Here is a 23,958-nt window from a genome sequence, read left to right on the forward strand (position 1 = left end):
ATACATACATACATACATACATACATATATATATATTTATGTCACTCCATATTCTTGTAAATAAGTTTAAACTATAACGATGTTATTGGGGAAGATTTGGATAAGAATGTTTGAGTTAACTCACTAGCTTTGGGCTTGAATTAGACAAAAAGCAGAGCTTGAGATTGAAATATATAATGGACCCAAGGCTCAAATGAGTTTTGAACCAAATGAGCCATGAGTCGTGGCTCATGAGAGTTATTTCATGTCCTCGATAAGAGATTAGGTCAAGGGTGATCCACTTAACTCGAATGTCTCTAATTCACATACCTATAACTCATAACTAAAGATTGAGAAGAGAGATTTAATAATTGAGAGTCAATATTAAAAAAAAAACTTAAGTCAGCCTACCTATATTATAGGTTTATCAAAACTCTTACTACTACAAAAACTCTCTTTGTGACTTAATCATCGGAGACCTAATTTTGACAAATGTCACAATAACATCTAAAATCTTTCTTGCTTTGAAGGTCATGTTTATTCTAAATTACTTTAACAAGCATGTGAAGGTAAGATACGTTTTTGGTTTGAATTTTGACATCAACAAATATGATAGGTAAGACTCAACAACTATATTATGAACGTTTTTTTTTAAGAAACCCTAGACATGAAGACTAATTATTTATATATATATATATAAATAGTCAAAGAAGAAATAGAGGGAAAAGAGAAAAAGTTAGTTAAAATAGGTTTGAATTTTTGATATATGTGCAATAGAATCAAACATTTTTAGAGACATAGAAAGAGAGGATTTTGAAATGTTGCTTTAATATATATTCTTCATTATTTTTCCCTCCCAATCTTTTATATATATATATATATATACACATATATGCTTTGCAGCTTTGCTTTTACCATTTTTTTTTTCTCAACCAAAAGGTTCCACTTATTGGAAGAATATCCTCTCTCTCTATAAATCATTTTTTGCTTTTGATTTTGGTTTTTAGGGTTTTTTTTTTTATTTCCAAAAGAAAAAGGAAAAAAAAAGATTCATAAATACATAAGAGAAAGAGAAGTTGGATCCAATCCAAACCCCACTTCTATGTGTTTTATAAAAGAAAAATAAAAAGTGGTTCCTAAAACGACGGCGTTTTGTTGTTGAACTACTTGATTCCAGTTCAAAAATAACATTAATCAATAAAAAAAGGTGTGGAAAATGATGTTGGGTTATTTCTTTCTTTCTTTTTACAATCAAATAATGATTTTGATTTCATAGAATGATTTAATTTGTGACAAAAAATAATTATCTTTTTTGGTTATTCAAATTAAATTCTCGAATGATAAATTTCCAAATCATATCGTATATTTTTAGTTTTTGAATTTTGAGAAATGAGTTTAAAAATGTATTAGTTTTACGTCTTTTGTTTTATGAATAATTGATTAATTAGATAATCGAATCAAATTGCATCTACGTTATAATGTAAATTGGTCCAAGGTTTGCTTAGACGATGACATAAATTAATATAACTAAATAATTACATAAGAAACTTACATGATGATCATTTGAGCTAATCCATGTTGTGACAATTGAACCCTAACTAACATTGGTACAATATTAAATTTAGTATGAAGAATTAAATCTTATATTAGTATATAAATTTTAAAATTTGTTACATATATTTTGATTTTTGGACCATCCATTTTGATAACAAATGTGAATATTATAAAAGTTATAACCATTTTCTTTTTTTAATAATCTTTTATACTCATAATTATTTTCTAACAAATTGATAAAGTGACTTGTATGTATGTGTGTGTGTGTGTATATATATATATATATATATATATAATTATTTTCTAACAAATTGATAAAGTGACTTGTATGTATATATATATATTCAAATGTGAACCCTTGCAATAATAATGGAAAGAAATTAAAAGCACTGGACAAGAGTTTGAAAATGACAAAAATATTTATGAAATATTGGGGACGAAATTCAAATATACATACATAAATATATATATGAATGTATGTATATATTAAATACAACTTTCAAATTAATTAAACAAATGTTTTTTAGGGACAAACAATTCTCAATCTAATCATAACTCAACAAGTAAAAATTAAATATATTTTTAGAAATTTTAGTCTAAGAGATGGACGTTCAAATCATATTGTTTTGTTATTCAACAAAGAGTATATAATAACAATAATAATTAGTACTAAGAAAATTTTCATAGATATAACAAACCGATAAAATATTTACGGCTCGTGTAACAAAATCCATGAAGTTAATCACTTCAATTTTATCACTTCCTCTGCGATTTAATTTTTTTTATCGTCTTTTTTCTTTAAGCTGTTATTCAGTTCTATCAAATATAAAAAACTATTTTTTTTAAACTGTTATTGAGTTGTTTGAGATCGTGTAAAATTGTATAGTTTTCTCTCAAACTAACTTAGAAAACAAAAAAAAATTATAATAATATATTTGTAACATAGTGAACATTGTTACAAAAGCATGCAAAAGTTATTAATTAAAAAGAAAAAAAGAAAAGAAGCACAAGAGGTTGAATTGGACACCAAGAAAAGCAACTTTAAATTTTATAGCCTTAAAAGTTACAAAAAGTGCTAAAATTATGTAAACTAGAAATTTATTTAATTTTTAAAATGATGAGAGAAACTATTTATTATAAATAAGAGAAATTAAATTATCTTTTGAAAACATTTTTAAATAATATTTGTTTGAGGATTAACTAAAAACATTTTTTTTTAATTTCGTCCATTAATAAAAAAAAAGTAAAAAATAAAATTATCTATTAGTTGAATTTAACAACTTTATAACTTAAAAGAAACTATAAAATAAGGTTAAAACGTTATACTTTGAAAGTTGTAAATTTTAATCATTGTATTTATTTTAATTCTACTATTTTCAATAAACCTTAAATTTAGTATAATATTAATTTATTATTTTTCAAAAAAATAATGTTATCGATAGCATTTTTAGTATATTTTAAATTCTTATTTACATATTTTGTTTTCTTACGTAGAGGTTATTATTAAATATTTAATCAATTTTAGAAAAAAAGGGTTAATATTGAGATACTAAATTTAACATTTTCTTACGACTATACAATTAAAATTAAACAATTAAAAATATAAAAACTAAAACTAAATAAACTTAGGAAACCAAATTTATATTTTAAAAATAAATAAACCAATTTCCTTATGATAAAATAGTTCAATATTAAATATGGGATGTAAATTAAACATCAATAAAACTCAAATATTCTTAAAAAAAAAAAAACAAAACTCAAATGATTTCCAATATATATATATAGAGAGAGAATGGTTTTTCTTTCCCTCTTTAAGGAGAGAGAGAGAGAAAGAGAGATTGGAGATTGAAGATTCCCTTTCCAAATATTATCAAAAAAACAAAAAAAGAATCACAAAAATAAAAACAAAAAATCTTTTTTCTTTTTATTTTTTTAAATGAAGAAGAATAAAACTAAAAAGAAATATTCCATAAGCAAGCTCAAAAAAGGAGAAAGAAAGAAAAAAAAAAGGGCAACAAGGTCACAACCAACAAGGGTCATTTTAATAGTTAAAGGCCCCTAAAAATAATCAAAAAGGCCATGGGCCCCATTTAACTTGCTAACACATCTCTTATCCCATCTTCCATACCTTCTATACTACTTGAGGTTGTATTTATCTTTACATGATTCATTGATTATCTAATCATAATTTGTTACGGGTCAAATTTCTTTTATTTTTATAAAAACGAATCAGTTTGATATTTTCCTATTTGTAATTGAGGAGAAAACACCATCGATGTAATATAGGATGTTTAATTTTAATTGTCGAAAATGGAAAACTTGACAGACTATTTATAAAATATAACAAAATTTCATATTCTATTAATGGATACTGATATGCTTCTATCAGTCATATTGATAGACAGTGATCTATAAGTACTATCTATCATTGATAGAATCCAAAATTTTAGTATGCTTGATAATATAATAAATCACAATGACATTATTATGGTTAATTTGACTTTTGTGTATTGGTAGATTACAATGGCCTAAGAGGAGAACTTTTTTAACTTTCTTCTTTGCCTTTTGACTTACTCCTTAAGTACTCCATGATCAACAATGCAAGGGTATTGAGTCTCTATTGCATCCATTAAGCTTTACGTCTAGGACTACTTGTTGATTGGGTTGGCTACACAAAAGTGCTTTTTTTCTTTTTTTTTTCCTTTTTCCAAATTACTTTCATTTAAATACTTTTGGTAAAAATCGTTTAAAGTAAAAACGCTCGTGTGTTTTCTTACAATTTTCTTTCAAGTATTTTTATATATTGATGTCAAATTAATATAAACGATGATGGTAAAGTAGTAATTTGAAAACTGAAGCTAAGTTTTTCTTTTGCAATATGCGGATTGATCGAGTTAATTGGCTATGAGATTTAGTTATGAGGGGTTTGCTTGTTTGAGGTAATTGACATAGAATTGGTTCCTAGAGTTGGATGTTGGAGGGGTGTTGGAGTTCACTACTAGAGTTGATCGGTGGCGATAGTCATTGGTGGTGGTGGTCGTTGGAAGCTTCATGGGAGTAGGTTGTTGGCGCGTGGTGGAAGAGAGGTGGAGAACTTGTGGGGGTGTTATGTTTAATTTTATGCATTGTTTAGGAGAGTTAATAACCATAAAACACCAAAATTTATTTTTTTTAAAAGTTGATTTGGAGTGTTTCTCTCAAACCAAAATATACATACATATATTTAAATCTTTTTTTAAGTGGTTATTAAATACTATAATTATTTTTATCAAAATTAAAGATTTTAAAAAGTTAAACCAGACACCCTTGTGATGTTTTTTAAAATTTTCTCTTCATCTTTAATCCTTACAATCCACGAACTAAATGGTGCTACTCCAATCGATATAACCCTTGCAACAATTATTACCTCTATAATAGAATTTAAAGGCAACTACTAGACCGATTTTCTTTCCAATCCCAAAGCCAATGATCGTGCCATTGGTTCGATATTCTTACCTCAACAGTAGCTTCTTCACGACTATTGTTAAATGATCTTCGTGAGCTCATTCCATATTACTTTATAATCTTTCAACTTCAATCATTGCAATGAAATCTAAAATCCTAAATTTTGTCAATTGAATCATTATTTTTTAAATAATAGCAAAATACTTAATATCCTAAATATCCCTCAATGCACGACGTTCATTAAATTCTATCATTAGACAATGTTTAGTTAAATTAGAGGTATACATACAAAAAATTAAAGTACTTTAAGTTTTTTACGATAATATATAGAAGTAGTAATCCAATATTAGATCTCGAAATAGATAGTATAAGTCTATAGTAGTTGAATTATGTTTATGTCGACCAACAATTCATATTTGTCGAAAAATAATAACTATGAGATAAAATTTTAGGTAGTTTAGAAATTTAAAAGGGGAAATATATATTAAGTAAGATATTCCCCCGCAAGTTGCAAAACAAAATGGTCCAAATTTGATGATCTCTTTTTAAGAGGAAAAAAAGAAAGGAAAGAAAAAAGGGAGAGACCCAAAATGGCCGCTGGAACAGCGAAAGAATCGCTTACAAAATTAGTCCCATAGATATATTCATTCACTTCCCACTCCCCACTCTCCACTCTCCAACAAAGCAACACTCAACTCTGAACTCTCCTCCCCCACCGCCCTCCGCCCACCACCACCCTCCGCCGTCGGCCCGTTGAGTCGACAATGGGCTGTACAGCTTCAAAGCTCGACCAAGAAGACACTGTACGGCGCTGCAAGGAGCGCCGCCGTCTCATGAAAGAGGCCGTCTATTCTCGCCATCATTTGGCCGCCGCACATGCCGACTACTGTCGTTCTCTTCGCCTCACCGGCTCCGCTCTCTGTGCCTTCGCCGCCGGCGAACCCCTCTCTGTCTCCGACCAAACCCCCGCCGTCTTCCTTCACAACGCCCAAAACCCTCCCCAGTCACATACGCCACCACCACCGCCTCTGAGGCGAGGAGTTTCCGGTACGAATTCTGTTCGGCCTAGTGTTCCGTCGCCGTCGCCTTCTCTCCATCCTCCTCCGGCGCCGCCGTCGTTTTCTACTTCTCCGTCGCGTACTATAGCGAGTTCCAAGCTTCCGCATATTCTGTCTGCGTCCAGTATTTCGTCTTCCGTTTCGCACCGGCAACATCGCCGCCGTAAACAGATGCCGAAGCTCCCTCATATTCTCTCGGAATCGGATCCTTCTTCTTCTCCGAGGAGTGAGAAATCTAGCTTTTCTGCTTCTTTTCCAACTGCTTATCCTAATTCCACTTACTCCAGTACTCCTTCTCAAGCTTCCTCTGTCTGGAACTGGGAGAGTTTTTATCCTCCATCACCTCCTTCATCCGAATTCTTCCAGAGTCGGTCTCAAACTCAGATACAACCGAAGCTTCATCCAAACAACGATTATCATGATTACGATGACGAAACTGAGCAATCGGAGTATACCTTCTTCCACAGGAAATCAGAGAGCAAAAAAGACGATGGTCATCAATTCCAGCAACAGAAGCACCATCTCGACGACACGGAGACAGAGAGAGAAGAAGTTCAATGCAGCGATTGGGGAGATCACTACAGCACCACGAGCTCATCAGACATTGATGAAATTGACGGTACAGATGCCGATTTGAGATCAGAGGCTGACACTCGCTCAAATTTCGAATCCTCGATCCGAACAGAGTCGGTAGCGCCCGAACCAGTGACTCCTCCTCCACCTGCCAAATACGCAACGCAGATGGAGAAGTTCGACGACGCAGGTTCCTCCGCAGGAAGCTTCCGAACCGGTGAGATCTCCGACCTCAGAATGGTTGTGAGGCATAAAGATTTGAAGGAAATTGTTGATGCTCTCAAAGAAAACTTCGAGAAGGCGGCTGTTGCAGGAGATTCAGTTTCGAAGATGCTAGAGATTGGTAAAGCAGAATTGGATAAAAGCTTTCGACATCTAAAAAGTAAGTTCAAAGTTATCTTCATTTTCCATCTCTTAACTGCTTAGAAATTTCGGTTTCAACGATCAAAATACTGAAATTCTGAATCAAATTCTTATAGTCCAAAGACTTCTCATAGATCAATTCAGCGATTTCAGATCATATTAACGAAAATTATCATATGAATTGGAAACTCTCCCAAATTTTCTCTCAATTTCTCAGGAACCAAACAAGAAACCTAATTTCTTTATTTTCAACTGAAATTCTTAATTCTTAACTGATCTTCTCTTCCATCATTCCAAATTGAAATTTGATTGGTTCAATTTGCAGAGACGGTATACCATTCGAGCAGCGTGTTGAGCACCTTGAGCTCGACCTGGACCTCCAAGCCGCCATTGTCGGTCAAGTACCGGCTCGACACCGGTTCGCTCGACCAACCTGGCGGTTCGAAAAGCCTCTGTTCGACATTGGACCGGCTTTTGGCTTGGGAGAAGAAACTCTACCAAGAAGTGAAGGTAAAAAAGAAAAAAAAGAAAAAAGAAAAAGGAAAAAAGCGATAGAGAGACCTTTTCTTAATTTCTAACTTTCCTTTTTCTTTTTATTATTAATTATTATTTAATGTGGAAAGAAGTATTTTATTTTGTCAAAAAGGTGTTTTTAGAAATATGACTCAGCAATGTCTCTGCTACATGTTAGCGTGAGTCCACAGCAGAGATTGCAAATTGACGTAAATGCCACTGGGTTTTTACTTTTTATGACGATAATACCCTCCTTGGCGACGCAATTTGACTATAGGGGTGTGGTATTTTCGTGATTTGAGACGTCGTCTTGTCTGAATAACAAACATCTTTCGGTGAAATTATTTTAATGACCATATTACCCTTTAATATTTGTCTTATTGACAAATGGGTCGGCCTAATTCACTGTTTTTAAGCTTTATCCTTCTTGGCGGCTGGCTGAGTGAAATAAATTATCGATATCGACACGTTGTTATAGACAACAGTTTTTTTTACTTTAATATATTTGTTTTGTGATTATACGTGCGGGTTTGAATATTTAGAAGTTGTTATAGGCTTATAGCTAACCATTTTTTTAGAAGCTTTCTTTAAACTATTGTATTTCGTAGTCATTTGTAATTGTCTTACGCCAAGTTACCAACTGCACTTTGTTAACTAAAATGAGTTTGTTTGTGAAGTTTTTTAGAAGCTTTCTTTAAACTATACTTTATTATTTCAGTCATTTGTAATTTGTGTCTTACGCCAAGTTAGCCAACTGCACTTTATTAAATAAAATGAGTTTGTTTGTGAAGTAATCTAAAAAAAGTTACATTTTATTATCACATGGCAAACTTTCTTCTATTTTTATTTTGCTCCGTTCTTATTTGTATGTCGACTCTTGTAATGTAAGGAATTTCTAACTGTTTAAAAATACTTTTGTTGCCCTTGAAAGCACTTTTCAAAACATTTAGAAAGTCTTCCAAAACAGGCCTTTAAGTACTAATCAGAGTGTAGATTGTTATTTTCCGTTATAACATATGTTTGGGTTGAATTTGTAATGGGTGCGTTGATGTTCTTGTATTTAATTCATTGTGGAAGGTATGGTATAATATGTTAATGTTTCCATAACTTCAAAAATTCCGAACACAAAGATAGAATGGAAGAATAAGTGTGTGCTTTTTTTTTTGGTGACTATGAATGTGCCTCCTAGACTATTCATTATCTCTAAATCTCTCTCTCTCTTTCTCTCTCAAAGTGTGATAGAAAATGATAGATGTCATTACTTTTTATTCATTCAAAGCCCCCCTTGTATATTACAGGCCTCTTATCCTTGCTTGGTTTCACATTTTGGTTATGTATAGAAACTATATAAGTGTTCGGTGTTTTTGTTGGTTAACGTGTTCTATAAAAATTCTTTTCAGGCTAGAGAAGGTGTGAAGATTGAACATGAAAAGAAATTGTCATCGTTGCAGAGTCAGGAATACAAGGGGGAGGATGAAAGCAAGCTAGATAAGACGAAAGCTGCTATAACTAGACTGCAGTCACTAATTATTGTCACATCCCAAGCTGTCAATACAACTTCTACTGCCATAGTTGGACTAAGAAATTCGGATCTCATTCCTCAGCTTGTTGAACTTTGCCATGGGTAATTACACTCTCTTTAGCTTGTTTTTGTGAAAATTGTTTTTGGTGCAAAATTATGTGATGAAAACCGTGAAGCAGTAATATTGGCAAGATTTTGCAATTCACACATCCCTCCATTCTCTGAATTTCCAATTTGATGGCATCAGCCACATTCGAGACTAGGATAAACTATGTCTTTTGGAAAATAGGCTAGTCTTACAATGATGAAGCTTCAATAGGGTAGTTTCACTCCATCGATGAAATTATTTCTTATAATTTTGAAAAAAAGAAAAAAAGGACGTTTACTAGCTTACTAGTTCTATTAGCTTGAATTTTTCATTAGAAGAAACCTTTTCCTTGCATATGCCAAGGATTGTCACTCGTGTATCCTTGCACTATTTTGCATGTGTTGATTGTGTCATAATAATTGTTTACTTGATGTTAACCTAATAATGTGTGAGAGTACCGTAAAAGGGATATATTGAAAATATTAGTAGGATTATAGCGAAGGAATTTTAGTAATTAGCTCAGTGGAACTTGGTTATAATTTTATAAATAGTGGGAGATGAGGTTCCTGGGTAGGTCATATTTTGGGATTATCCATTATGGGTACTTTGTGGGAGAGAGATAATCCTCTTGAAAGAATATTGTTCTATTGTGATTTCTTTTTAATATTGCAATTTGTTTGTATCAATAATTGCGTGTGTGTTTGGGATCCTAACATAATATCAGTGGCCCCTATCCCGGTACTGGCCTACTGTATAGATATTATCATATTTCATTTGAGCTATTGACGTCATTGACAGTGTGATATGTTTCAAGCTGTGCAATGGGATCAACTGTTCCAAGAATCGAATGTTTTTTTTTATTTTGTGGTGATCTCTGTCTAACAATGTCAAGGAATGGCAATGCTTGCTTGTCTAGTGACTGAATTTTGTCATTTGGCTCTATGGAAATAAAGGAAAATAGCCAATTTATAGTAAAGCCTCTAGCCTAAGCGTACATTATATGCAGCGACTGGAGTAATCCCGGAATGTCAAGTCTCGGTTTTGCATTGTGAGTTGTTTCTCTGGAGTTGAGTCCTAATATGGCCCCAAATCTCTGATGGATACTCATCTGAAGAGAGCGTTTATTAGATGTCAACTCTTATCATCTGAATGGTGCGATATTTCCATACTACAGTGTCCATGAAGTGATTGATTGATTGGTGGCTTCCTTTTCTTCACAGTTCAAAGATAACAAAGAATAATGTTAGTGTTGCATTGTGTAGCCACCTCAAAATGGACTTTGATTTTGGCTATAGATACAAACTACCTCATGGTAAGGGAATCTGTTACAATTTTGAAACCTAGAAATATGCACTGAATGTTTGTGTGTTTGTGTGTGAGGTATTGAGGATTGAAGAACATTTGTCTTCATTTATTATCCTTATTATGAAATTGAGAAATAAAGATAAACAGAAAAGTATAAGAATTGACACGGAGTGATTCACTAATAGAGTGTTAGCTCCGTTCGTAAAGATAGAGAGAAAACAATTTTTATTTGAGAGAATTATTCAAAATATAGAATAGAGGTGCCTCTGGGGTTAAAGAGTATATACAAGGCACTTCTCTAAAGTCAAAGGTCAGCCTCATGTTCTTCGAAGCTCCAAATAACAAATTTTAGACATTCCAACCCTCATTCTAATATTTGACGAGATATACAACTTTCTATTATTTATTATTATACTTTTCACTTGAAATCCAAGGACTGTATTTGATTTTCTGCAAAAACATGAATCCTGCCATTCGATGCCGTCAAGTATCTGTGTGGGCTGTTTTAACAAGACACTATAATTGTACTTAATCTTCTTATTTATATGATGCAGGCTAATGTACATGTGGAGATCAATGCACCAATACCATGACATCCAGAATAACATTGTGCAACAGGTTCGAGGTCTTGTTAACCAAACAAGTCACGGTGACTCAACTTCTGAATTGCACCGTCAGGCAACCCGTGATCTCGAATCCATGGTCACAGCTTGGCACTCCAGTTTTTGTCGCTTGATTAAGTTCCATCGTGACTTTATCCGATCCCTCCACGGTTGGCTTAAACTCTCCTATATTCCAGTCAACAACGACGGCTTACCTGACAACAAGGAACCTGCTGAGATATTTCTTGATCAGTGGAAGCTTGCTCTGGATCGTGTCCCTGACACGGTTGCTTCCGTGGCGATCAAAAGTTTCATCAATGTTGTTAATGTGATATCTGCAAAACAAACTGAAGAGATTAAGATTAAAAAACGAACCGAATCAGCATCAAAGGAGTTTGAGAAAAAATCTGCATCAATCATGAACTTAGAGAAAAAGTTTTACAACTCTTACTCCATGGTTGGCATAGGACTTCCAGACACTGGACCGGCCGACAATGGCCATATATTAGATGCTCGGGATCCTCTAGCCGAGAAAAAAATCGAGCTCGTCGCTTGCCAAAGACGAGTCGAAGAGGAGAAGATAAAGCATTCCAAAGCAGTAGAAGTTACAAGAGCAATGACACTTAACAATCTTCAAACTGGATTGCCTGGGGTTTTCCAGGCCTTGACTAGCTTCTCGGCCTTGTTCACGGAGGCGCTCGAGTCGGTTTGTACTCACTCTTATTCTATCAAATAGACACTATGTTCCCCCCCATGTGGTCTTTCCTTTTTTCTTTTTTGGTTGCAGAAAGAATGGAGTTGGGTTGGGACAAGGCTGGAGGAATTTTCTTTAGATGAGGGGAGGAGGATATTATCCTTATTGGTAAGTAATTATAGTAATACATTTTGGGGAATTTTATTAATCTGTAAATATTTGGAATTTTTGCACTCTGATCCTTTTAAATTTTTTATTTTCTTTTTCCTTTTCCCCATTGTTTGTTGGGGGTTAAACAAAAAATATTTGCCTGTATAGGAAATTGCTTGGATTGTTGTATCAAATTCACATTTTCAGCCATATTAATAAATACAAAGCATCTTGCTTTTCTTACCATTCTCCATTCTCCTCCTCTCCTCTTAAGAAGCTACTATTTTAATAATTTTGCTTCTATTTATTATGCTATGCCAGACTTTGGACATACCATTTAGGTTTATAATAATATAATACTTATAGGTTAACTTTTTTTCTGGTAAGAATATACTTATTGGTTAATGTTTAAATATAATTATGGTACTTTCAATGGTGTGAATTCACTTTATTTTAGGTATTCTCAACTAAAAAATTGACATTAAATTAACAATAAATCGATCTTAAAGATTTAAAGTAGAAACTAAACAGAAAAATGTCTAAACGAATCTTTAATCTAATTGTCTCGTCTCTGCATGTATGGTTTCCTGCATGTTGAATTAAAGAGTTGTTTTTTTAAGTAATTCTAAACTATAGTAAATAAATTAAGAAGTCAATTTTTCTAAGGTGAAATTATTAATTTAGTTGATACATTTTGAGGTCTCGTGAGACCCAAAATTAAAAAAGTAACATTTATATCACAACTTTTAACCTACTAATCACACCAATGAAAGCTCAATAAGAGATTGGTTAATCCTCAAATCTTAAAAATATATGTATTTTGTCCTTGAGTTTTGAAAACTCGGAGATTAACTTTCTAAAGGTTTTAAAAAGTGTTTACAAACACTTACAAATCAATTTAAACGTATTCGATAACGGTAAAATACATCTGTTCTTCAAAATTTGTAAAATTCACATGAAACATGGGTGGGTGGGGTCTTAAGAGACTCTTAAGACAAGAAGCAGGGAAATAGGATCACAAGACAGAAAAGAAAAACATTTATGCTTAAAAAAAATGAAACAAGAGACAATGAAGCAGATACTGTTTTCTCACTGTTCAATGTTCATTAAATTAATAACAATCTTTTTTAGTTATAAATAATAAAACCTGAAACTCAGCATAGGGTTCTTTCCTTATATTTATATATATATATATATATTTGGAATATGTTTGGAAACATTTGTTTAAAACGTTTTTAGTTAGTTACTAAAACTTATTAGAAAAAAGGAGAAATAGTAAAAAGAAAAATAAAAAACTTCTAGCTTAGAGATGAAATAAATTAAGCCATGGTTATGAGCATTTTTTAACATTCAATTGTATTATTAATTATGTGAAATAAATTGTTTACGAGTTATAATTATTTCTACGTTCTTTCGTTTCAAATATTTTTTTTCTAAACATTTACGTAATCGATATGATTTTTTTTATGGAGACTGAGATCGAAGTTTCAATTTCTCATTCTTAAACTTTTTTAAATTATTAATTTGTTTTTTTTCCTTTACTCTAAAATTGGTTCAAATTTTGTCGAAATTATTTTGGATAGTTCAATTTTAACTAAATATTTTTTAAGAAATGGCAAATTTAGTGGTTACATAATTACAATAATTATTCTATAAAAAATGCATATTTAGGTATGTTTTAAAAATCATATTTAAATATGTTTTCAAAATCTATTAAGAAAAATGCTATGGATTAACATTTATTTAAAATTTTAAAAATCAAACATGAAAATTAATTTTATAAATTAAAATTGTATAATAAAAACAACGTTATATTATATTAGTAAAAGAGAAATTTAAAAAAAAAAAAATAAAATATTTGACAAAATAATTACCCAATTGATATAATAAATTTTGTCTTTCCGTTGTTTTCCGTAAAGCTTAAATCGTTTGTTAACTCTTTTCTTTCTCTAAAAAAAAAATCCTTACTAAAATGAATCCAAAATCAGAAAAAACGACTTTTTGCGAAGAAATATTTTTACAACTTTGGCGCGCAACGTGTTGGATGAAATTTGATCTCCGTACACACTGACACACACGTGTCCATCTCTATTCCTTCCTCGATCGCCACCTTTGATCGGAGAAAACTCCGGGTGCCGTCATACGGCGGTTAAATTCACAGTCCATTCTTCATCGGCACGTTTCCTTTTAGTGAGGACTTGAGGGAGATGAATTACGAGAGAAGGCTAAAAGCGGCGGCGAAGCTCATACTTCTCCACGATTCTGGCTCCGACAACTCATCGGTATCCTCTTCAGATTTCGGAGTTACGGCGACTCTGAAACCCTACCAAATCGATGGAGTTCAATGGCTAATTCGGCGATATCATCTTGGGGTCAACGTCATTCTCGGTTACACTTCCATCTCATTTTTAGGATTTATTGTTGTTAAATGAGCTGATGATCCCCGATTTTCTTATCGTATAATTTGAACTAGTTTCTTCTATACTCTTTTATTATCTCTTCATTTTGTACTAGTCGCGGAAGGTTGACCAAATTTTTGTTTAGAAGTCGTTGATTTGAGTAGACTCTACTGTGAGTTCACTAGCCAACTAACAATCTCAGAATTTTGAATGTGCTTCTTTAGTCTGTAATTCACTATTTCTCCCATTTGCATTAATTTTATAACCACTGAAAATTTACTCTTTATTCGTTACTGAATCTTGAATGTAACTAAAAATAAAATTTACGAAAGCCCTATTGTGGTTTCTGCGTTCTAGAAATTTACTCTTTTGTGTTTCTTCGACTCAAATGTGCTCTGTTTAAGGCTTTAGACGCTAAAGTTTCTGCACACTTTACGCTTAATCCACGCTTTTCTATCTGTTTGTAATTATACTATCTGATTCTTGCAACTTTGCGACACAAATAACCTGTTTGAATTTGGAGTCTTTTTGGCTCATTGAATTTTGCCCTTATTTTAAGTATTGGTGCCCAGTAAAGGTTAACCATATCATATAAACTATGTATGGATAATTTTGTTGACAGGTTCTTTTCTTTGCTAATGCTTGCATCTTCCCACTTTTCGGATTCAAACTGTTTTGGGTCGTGCTGACTTTTTAGGAAGTACTTAACTTTCCAAGTCAATATAGAGTGGGTTAACTTGTTAAAGGAAACTGCATTTTGCACGAACCCGAGATTTTGAGTGATTTTTTTGGACGTATTCTATATTTTTCCAACACTCTCATACGTTATTCCCTTCCCTTTTCATGGTTGACCTCGCACTCATCTATATGCAGTTTATGAATTATTTCTTGGTTGGAAACTGGATTTTAATAGTGAATTTTTCCCCCTCCAGGTGATGAGGTATGGCTTCTTTACCATCATGACGTTGGAGTGCAGTTGCATTAAACTCAAAGTACTTTATGCTTAAAAATAATCCTTAAAGTTTAGGATTGTGTTTGGGGACTTTTGATGCGCATTGTTGATTCACGGCTAGCAAACTTTTTTTTTTTGGTGGTGAGGAATGCACAAACTATATCCTTAAAGTGAAGTGAGGCGATGTTTTAAAATGGGAAAATTATGGTAATTAGATGATATACCGTACTATAACATTATATGAAATTTATGATGTTGCATAAATACACTCCTTGGTGACAACAAGACAATCTGAGAGGATATTTGAATCTTCCTCAATTATGTGATTAAGCATTGATTTATACTTATCATCAATTTTATATTTTGGTACCCATTCGTGGGAAGAAAAATTAGAAAGGTTGAGCAAAAGGAGGGCTCGTTAAATGCGTGCACCGAACTTTGTTGGCAACCCAGACAGAACTCTCTTTCACTGTTTGTCACGTTTCCTCTCATTTCTCTCCCTCTTGACTGCGACAATGCTAAAGGATGATGGTTAGCAGTAGTAGTGCAGAAAATTTATTTTTATTCTTTTCTAGTACTCTAGTCTTTTGGTCTTGTGGTGTTGAGTTGAAACTAGAGTTGAAGAGAGTTCACATTTTTACATTTAACTACTTTAGTAGCAAGTACATTGGCTGGAATGGTCTCTAGTTGAGCTTCTTCAATGTCCTTCTGAGGTTAGGTTAGTTGAGTCTTAGTTAGCTCAGATTAATCGGTCTTAACTCTGTTTTTCTTCTTAAATCATACTCTCTTTTATCATTTTGGTTAATCTGTTAAAATTTTAAAACAAAATAGTTAATTTTTCTTTTAAGTCTTATTCATATTGTTCTTTCCTATTTCTATTCTATATACCTCTATGAATTATGAACAGATGGGGTTGGGCAAAACCTTGCAAGCCATTTCTTTTCTTAGTTATTTGAAGGTCCATCAGATATCACCTACACCATTTTGTGAGTTGAATACATTTTTCTATTATTGTATTATTGATTTTAAAAACTGTGGATCAGTTTCTCTTGCACAAGTTTGGATTGATATGTTTTTTGGTTTTCATGTTTTTCATAGTGGTATTATGCCCTCTCAGCGTGACAGATGGTTGGGTATCAGAAATTGTCAAATTTGCTCCATGCTTAAAAGTTCTTCAATATGTTGGAGATAAAGAAACCAGAAGAAATGCACGCAGGCGTATGTTTGAGCATGCAACTGAGCAACCAGTATCTGATGTGAGTTTAATGACATTGTATGTGTTATCTCCACGTTGAGAAGTTTTTGTTTTTTGAAGAGGTTCTGTTTTTGATGTGTAAATTGGAAATTTTGACAGGTGCTGTTTCCTTTCGACATTTTGTTGACAACATATGACATAGCATTGATGGACCAGGATTTCCTTTCTCAGATACCTTGGCAATATGCTGTCATTGATGAAGCACAGAGACTTAAAAACCCTTCAAGTGTATGTCAAGGCATCATATGCTACCTCTTTTACTCGTGAACATATACTATTCCTAATTTGCAAAAGGTTTTATGTTAAAGAACCAAGGAGAAGTCATTGTGAAGGGAACTCATTTTGAAAAAGTAGGCTGGTATCCCTCGATTGCTTCTCTATTCATTAATTGTACTGTGAGCAACGGGCATAAAACTTACTCTTGGAAGACAAGTGGCTAGGGGACTGCCCTCTCTATGTGGCGTTCTCTTATCTTTATCAGTTTGCTAGGTCTCTTTGGTGTAGATTCTTCGAGGCATTTTCTGTTAGTTTGCAAGGCCAAGGATTCTTAGTTTCACATTGGAGTTTCTTACCCATTCCCCCTTCCAGTAACAGGGCCGACTCTAGTTTGGTGTTCTTTGTGTGGCTATGTTAGATCTTTGGGGGAAGGAACGATAAAATTTTCAGAGGTATTGAAAAACCATTGGGGAAGTTTTTCTATGAGTAAAAAGCCATTGGTGGAGTTGTGGTTCCTTTCTAGATTTCACGTGCCTTTATGTTTCTGTGTGGAATTTTTTTGTAGTCACCCTCTAGATCTTATTTTGCTTGATTGGAGCCCGTTCCTAAGACTATTTGGGCTATTTATGTTATTTATTTTTTTTGCTTTTTGTGTAATCCTATGTATTGAACTGTTTCATTTTTTTCCTCAAGGAAAGCTTGCCCATGCAATGTAAAATCTAGGCCCAAAAGAATATCTGGGGACAAGAAAAGTAGCTACATAGTAAATCATACTGTATATCAAAAGAACAAATAAAATCACCAATTTCTAGAACTCCAATTCTTAAGGAATGGAAAGATATAATGGAGCTAATTCTCCTATAATTCAGACCTAGAAGGAAGTGTTGAAGAAAATTAGTCCAGCACTCTCCAAATATTCTTGCCCTTCTGTTTAAAAGGTGTTCATTTTTTGCTCAAATTTCCAATTGTGTAGTTATGTAAATTTCAAACTCGTGAAGTGAAACTTGTTCTTTGTATAATTTTACATTTTATTCAATATGTTTCCCATGTGTATGTTAGAACTCAAGGACACAGACATACAAACTAGAGAACAGATCTTGTTCAAGTAAGGTCGTGTTTCCCATGTGTACGTTGAGTTAATGAAACACCGTCAAGGGTTTTTTTCTCTAACTTCTCACTTATGTAAGATTGTAAACCAAACTTAAATATTAATTCCTTCAATTCATATGATGTTAGTTGATCTGCTTACAAATGGCTACTGAATTGGGTTCTACTATGCATGAAATGTGATCTTGCCATGGTAATCTGTCTAACATTTTTTTCATTTCGAGTAGACAAGTTCAACAATCTTTTGAGTAGGTAATTTCCGGGTGTTTAAAATTACTTGCTGATTGGAAATAAAGTGTTTCCTCTTTTGCAGTTCCAATTGCATAAGTGTATAATGTTATGTGGAAACAGGTTCTGTACAATGTACTTCTAGAGCGTTTTCTTATCCCAAGGCGGTTATTGATGACTGGAACTCCTATTCAGAACAATCTCAGCGAACTTTGGGCTTTATTGCATTTTTGCATGCCTTCAGTCTTTGGTACACTTGATCAATTTATTTCTACGTTCAAGGACTCTGGAGATCTTACTTTAGGTGATCTATCTTACCTTCTGTTGGAACTCTTTTCTTTTTTCTTTTTTCTTTTTGCCTCTTCTTGCAAGCCCTCTGATAATTATATAAGTATGACAAAAGTATAAATGAATATTTTAGAACTTTTCTTGGTATTTTTTTTCTATTTGTGCACTGATTGACAAGAATTTGGAACTTAAGAATGACAAACACTTACCTAAGTTTACATATCTAGTTTCCTGTTGCTTGAAGTATTGGAAATTCTAATTCTAACTGAGGCCTCTTATATTTGTTTGAGCTTTATTTGTAATATGTCCAAGATTTCAATTTGGATCACAAAGTTGTAGGAGGTAAAAGGAAACAACGCTCTTTATCAATTCCTTAGTGTTTTGTATTGTTACTTACAGGTCATGGAAAAATAAATGGACATGAACATTTTAAGAGTTTAAAGTATGTACTATCAGTCTTCCTTCTAAGAAGAACAAAAGCCAAGCTTAGTGAATCTGGAGTTCTGTTGCTACCACCTCTTACTGAGACAACGGTGTAAGCTGTCCTAACCACTTCTATCAATACTCATATAACTAGTTTAATGTCTGATTATTTTTCCACACAGGATGGTACCTTTGGTTAACCTTCAAAGGAAGGTCTACATGTCATTATTGAGGAAGGAGCTGCCTAAACTACTTGCCGTTTCGGCTGGATCCTCAAACCAGCAATCTTTGCAGAATATTGTATGTCATTTTTCTTGAACTTCCATGCTTCACTTTGGGTCTATATTAGTTATTGTAGGTGAATAGCTGTTTTTGGTGACTGATTTCTTGCCCCATTTTTAGGCGTTTTCAGTTGATCAAATTATCTAAGGCAACAAGTTTTACATGACTGACCTACTTTACATTTAACAAACCACCTTTTAATTTGCTATTTATTTACAAATTTTTTCATAGTTTTTGATTTGCATTTTCTAATCTGTGGGAATACTTTTACCAACGACATTGGCAGACTCTATTGCTGGGACCGTCTGCTACTGCATATATTGGTTGAATATTTTAGCTCTTGCTTGGCAGGTGATTCAACTTCGAAAAGCTTGTAGCCATCCTTATCTGTTTCCTGGTATTGAGCCCGAACCTTATGAGGAAGGAGAGCACCTGGTTCAGGTATCCTGACCTTTCTTTTGTTAGTATGTGTTTTCTCTGTCGCTTCTTGGTGTACCTGCTCTTCCATTCCAAATAGCTTGGCCTCTGAATGATCGAATTGGAGATGCTTTTTAAAACCCCCTTTGATTGGGGTTCTCCCCCTTAATGTTTTGTCATTCTATCAAGAAGATTGTCTTCTATAAAAATAAATAAATAAATGTTTTTTTAATGTCATCTCAGCATTATTCATATTATAAAAGTAAAAAAATGTTTGGTAGGCTTTTCGCTCTTGTAGCTAAGTGTAGTGACAATAAGACAAGTATGAAAGTTTAGAACTAAAGGTGTAAGTTACCATTTTATTTTATAATCTCATCAATGTGAGTGATTGATCTTGATAAAGTTTTAGTTGCCAATTTCTGCATACCGTTTGTACTTTGGAATTTATTATATCTACAAATGCAAAAGGAAATGGGTGTATTCTTATTGTCAAAATACATTTACCTGATTGTGAAGGAAGCAGTCTTTGAGCTGTATATCTCTTACGATCCAAATATTTGATAATTTCCATCTTTGGTTCCTGCCTTTTCTGACTTTCCGATTGCTTCTGGTTCAGGCTAGTGGCAAGCTTGTGGTTCTCGATCAACTACTTCAAAAACTGCATGAATCTCGACACCGTGTCCTCTTATTTGCTCAAATGACTCATACGCTTGATATATTACAGGTTTGAGGTTCCTCTGAACATCTTCACATACTAATGTACATTTTTATTTAGCAAAAGAAGAAAGTAAGAAAATATCTCATGCTTAAAGTTAAACCATCTATCATTGTTTCTGACATGTTAGGACTTCCTGGAGTTGCGGAGCTTTTCCTATGAGCGTCTTGACGGATCAATTCGAGCTGAGGAGCGTTTTGCTGCTATCAGGAGCTTCAGCTCGAACAATGCTGGGGGAAGTTCTCAAAATACCTGTAATGATGCTTTTGTTTTTTTGATCTCCACAAGAGCCGGGGGAGTTGGTTTGAATCTAGTGTCGGCTGATACTGTGAGCTTCAACTTTGTATTTGTTTTATATGAACTTAGAAGTAGTAATTTTTATGAAGTCAAATTTCTATAATAAGCAGAAATTCTGGTTTAAGTAAGTTACTCAGTGCTAGTCCATATGAAATGAGCAAGTTTTTTAAAATTTCTAGGCCCCATTTGATAACCATGTGGTCTTTTGTGTTTGGTTTTCCTTTCTTTAAAATTATGCTAAACTTCTTTGCCATACTTTTCATTTTCCTAACTGACACTTGAATTCTAGTCATATCGAAAAGAATACCATGTTTTTAGAAGCTAGGCCCTCTAACCATTTTGATTTTGTTTTTCAAAATTAAGCCTACTTCCACTTAAAACTTTATTACTTTGTTTTCTACATTCTACCAATGGTTTAAAAAACCAAGCCAAAATTTGAAAACTTAAAAGAGTAGCTTTCAAAATGTTTTTTCAAAATTTTCAAAATTTAAACTGTGATTAGTTTATTGGCACTTGGCAGTATTCTACCTTAAATTTTCAAATAATACAGCACTTGTTAGGTAAATTAGAAGCCTCACATTTTATAATGACGATATCATCCAACCATGCACTTCTACAATTCTTATTACCTGAATTTGTTTTATCATCAATGTGCATCATGTAATAGGTCATCTTCGATGAACACAAGATTTGTTGTCTATAACTCAAGTTTGTTTATTCATTAATGTTCATCGTGTTGCAGGTTATATTCTATGAACAAGATTGGAATCCACAGGTGGACAAGCAAGCTTTACAAAGGGCACATCGAATTGGTCAAATAAATCATGTGTTGTCTATAAACCTAGTTACATCCCAAACTGTCGAAGAAGTAAGATTTGCCACTTACTGTATAAAACAAGCTGAGGTCACCTTTGCATTTGTGAATTTAGTTTCTTTATGCAGGTTATTATGCGAAGGGCAGAAAGGAAGTTGCAACTTAGCCAAAAGGTTGTAGGTGAAGATTATATTGATCAGGATGCAGAAGATATTGTAGTGAATGAAACTAGTGACTTGCGATCTATCATATTTGGGTTACATGTTTTTGATCAGGGCCAAGTAGACAATGAAAAATCAGGAGAGTTTGAGGTGTCAAATGTCAGTGCCATGGCTGAAAAAGTCATTGCTCTGCGCCATAAAAAACTATCAAACAAGGATGATACAAGATTTTTTATTAATCCAACGACTTTTTCAAATGGTTGTGATATTTCTATCTACGAAGGTACTACCTCTCTCAATTTTGACCCAGGCCTTGATGAGGTGTCATATCGCTCTTGGATAGAGAAGTTCAAGGAAGCAACTCCTTCTGGTGCTAACCAAATCATGGAGTTGGAAGACCGGAAAACTTTATCTAGAGATAAGAGTCTAAAACTTCAGGCGGCAAAGAAGAAAGCAGAGGAAAAGAAGCTATCTAAATGGGAAGCCCTTGGATACCATTCATTATCTGTTGAAGATCCAATCCTACCTAATGACGGTGATCTAATTTCAGATGCTGGCTCTGTTTACTTTGTCTATGGAGATTGCACACATCCATCAGCGACAGTGAATTGTATATCTGAGCCTACCATCATATTCAGGTTTGATATTTATGCCTTTGTAGCGAAGGCAAAATTATTTGTGATGCCCCTTATCCTTGTTTCCTTTGTCACGTACAAGGTGATCTTGTTGCCTTTTTGCTTTCTTATCTTGTATTGTCCGTAAAGTGAAATTTTCCAAACTAGCTGTTACTTGCAATGTCTTAGCAGATGTACATCAGTTAGAATCTCACTACTTCCATCGTTGCCCAAGTGCTAAGCTATTTTTTAATCATTACTTTATTTATTAACTGATTTGTTATTATTATTATTATTGTTATTGCTTTGATTTTGTGGGGAGGCAAGAAGGGGGAATGATCTCATATGTTCCACTCGATGTACCTATTTACAGTTGTGTTGATGATTCCGGAAGCTGGGGGCATGGTGGAATGTTTGACGCGCTAGCAAAACTTTCTGAAAGCGTCCCTTCTGCATATGAACGAGCTTCTGAATTTGGGGATCTACACCTTGGTGATCTTCATCTCATAAAACTTGGTTAGTGTTTCCTTTTGCTCTCTCAGTACTAAGATTTGTGATGAATAAAGAAACCGTACGGGGTATTTATTTACTGAAACTAAGCTTTTCTTAAAAGGAATTATGTCTAGGGAGCAATCCTGTGTTTACAAGTAAAATAATTATACTCTGAAAGTTATATCCACATTAGTTGAATACATTGGGAATGTTGGTAGTGGCATTATATTAAAACTTGGTTAGTGTTTCCTCAGGGCATGTGGATGGTTTTTTTTTTTGGATCATAGTATCAGAGTAATCCAGTGTTTGGCTAGTGAGCGTCCCTTTTCAGTCGGTGATTTAGTAGTTTTCAGGGATCAGTTCATGGAGCATGGGTTGTGGGAGAGAAAATAGCCTTCTAAAGAGTCTATCTTGATATTGATTGTTTTCTTGATTTAGAGTATAAACTGAGCGGGAATTATGTCCTGGATTATGCGTATTGTGGACTTGATGCAAGTGACGTAGGAGCTTTTCAATTACCGTTCATGTTTTCACATTTTTACATTGAGAAGCTCGTAGAAGGAAGCTCAACCGAATATAACTTTAAATAGGGTGGAAGGAAGGACTATACTCCAAAAATTGTCCTCTTATTCCCGTTTGTTTCCCTTCTTATGGCTTAATGCAGATGATAACAAACAACAGAGTGATAATGCTCCTCAATGGGTTGCTTTGGCTGTTGTACAATCTTATAATCCAAGGCGAAAAGTCCCAAGAAGCAAGATTTCTCTTCCAGATTTGGAGAACTGCATATCAAAGGCATCATCCTCAGCAGCACAACATTCTGGTATTCATCGCTACAAAGTGTGGCTCTTATTCGATTCCTTGCCACTGATAATGTAGCTTTCAAGCTTTACTCTCATGTTTTCTTCTGTTTTGTTCATTTCATCTGATGGAAATGAAAAACCTGTCAACTATTGTTTTTCTGTTGTCGTACTATTGAAGTGGTTATTCATTTCTTTTCTAAAAGCTTCAATCCACATGCCACGGATTGGTTACCAAGACGGATCAGATCGCTCCGAGTGGTACACCGTGGAACGTCTACTCCGAAAATATGCTTCCATCTACAACGTTAAAGTCTATGTGTATGTTTTCTCTTTGCTTCGCTTTTCACACAACGTAGTTGTTAGTGCTGATGTAATTTGAATTTCTTGCAGGTACTACTACCGAAGGACATCTTAGGATTGGCCATTCTCGGCAACTGTTATGTACATGATTTTGCCGAGTATCTAACAAAAGGTTTTCTAGATTTGAATGTATTAAAACTATCTTTTCTTATATTATGAACTAACCTTTCCCATTTGGTGTATGAAATGTTTTGGATGTGTGGTTTGGACCAAAGAAAAAAAAATTATTTAGGGTTTTTCGAAAATAAGGAAAATAGATAAATTATTTAACTTCATAGACAAAAATGAAT

At 33.6% G+C, this 23,958-nt stretch overlaps 2 protein-coding genes across 6 annotated transcripts; both read left to right on the forward strand.

The window, feature by feature from the left end:
- The first annotated feature begins 5,500 nt into the window (after window positions 1-5,500).
- Window positions 5,501-12,091, forward strand: LOC103498813 (nitrate regulatory gene2 protein). Its single transcript, XM_008461560.3, has 4 exons — window positions 5,501-6,990; window positions 7,297-7,481; window positions 8,885-9,108; window positions 10,954-12,091. The coding sequence occupies exons 1-4, from the start codon at window positions 5,742-5,744 to the stop codon at window positions 11,735-11,737; spliced, it is 2,442 nt and encodes an 813-aa protein (XP_008459782.2). The 5' UTR covers window positions 5,501-5,741; the 3' UTR covers window positions 11,738-12,091.
- Window positions 12,092-13,802: 1,711 nt separating this feature from the next.
- LOC103498814 (probable helicase CHR10) lies at window positions 13,803-23,841 on the forward strand. Of its 5 annotated transcripts, none has more exons than XM_051092019.1 (17): window positions 13,874-14,233; window positions 15,177-15,403; window positions 16,104-16,182; window positions 16,295-16,452; window positions 16,551-16,679; window positions 18,126-18,306; window positions 18,690-18,825; window positions 18,896-19,013; window positions 19,347-19,436; window positions 20,029-20,136; window positions 20,258-20,455; window positions 21,167-21,292; window positions 21,367-22,037; window positions 22,387-22,529; window positions 23,170-23,328; window positions 23,512-23,626; window positions 23,699-23,841. In XM_051092019.1, the coding sequence occupies exons 2-17, from the start codon at window positions 15,401-15,403 to the stop codon at window positions 23,721-23,723; spliced, it is 2,439 nt and encodes an 812-aa protein (XP_050947976.1). In that variant the 5' UTR covers window positions 13,874-14,233; window positions 15,177-15,400; the 3' UTR covers window positions 23,724-23,841. The 5 variants fall into 5 exon arrangements, with proteins under 5 accessions (XP_050947973.1, XP_050947976.1, XP_050947975.1 ...); XM_051092018.1 differs by having other exon boundaries at window positions 15,177-15,355; window positions 16,085-16,182; XM_051092017.1 differs by having other exon boundaries at window positions 14,084-14,233; window positions 15,177-15,337.
- The last annotated feature ends 117 nt before the right edge of the window (window positions 23,842-23,958 follow it).

Source organism: Cucumis melo, chromosome 11 (assembly GCF_025177605.1).
Source record: "Cucumis melo cultivar AY chromosome 11, USDA_Cmelo_AY_1.0, whole genome shotgun sequence".
NCBI classification, from domain to species: domain Eukaryota; kingdom Viridiplantae; phylum Streptophyta; class Magnoliopsida; order Cucurbitales; family Cucurbitaceae; genus Cucumis; species Cucumis melo.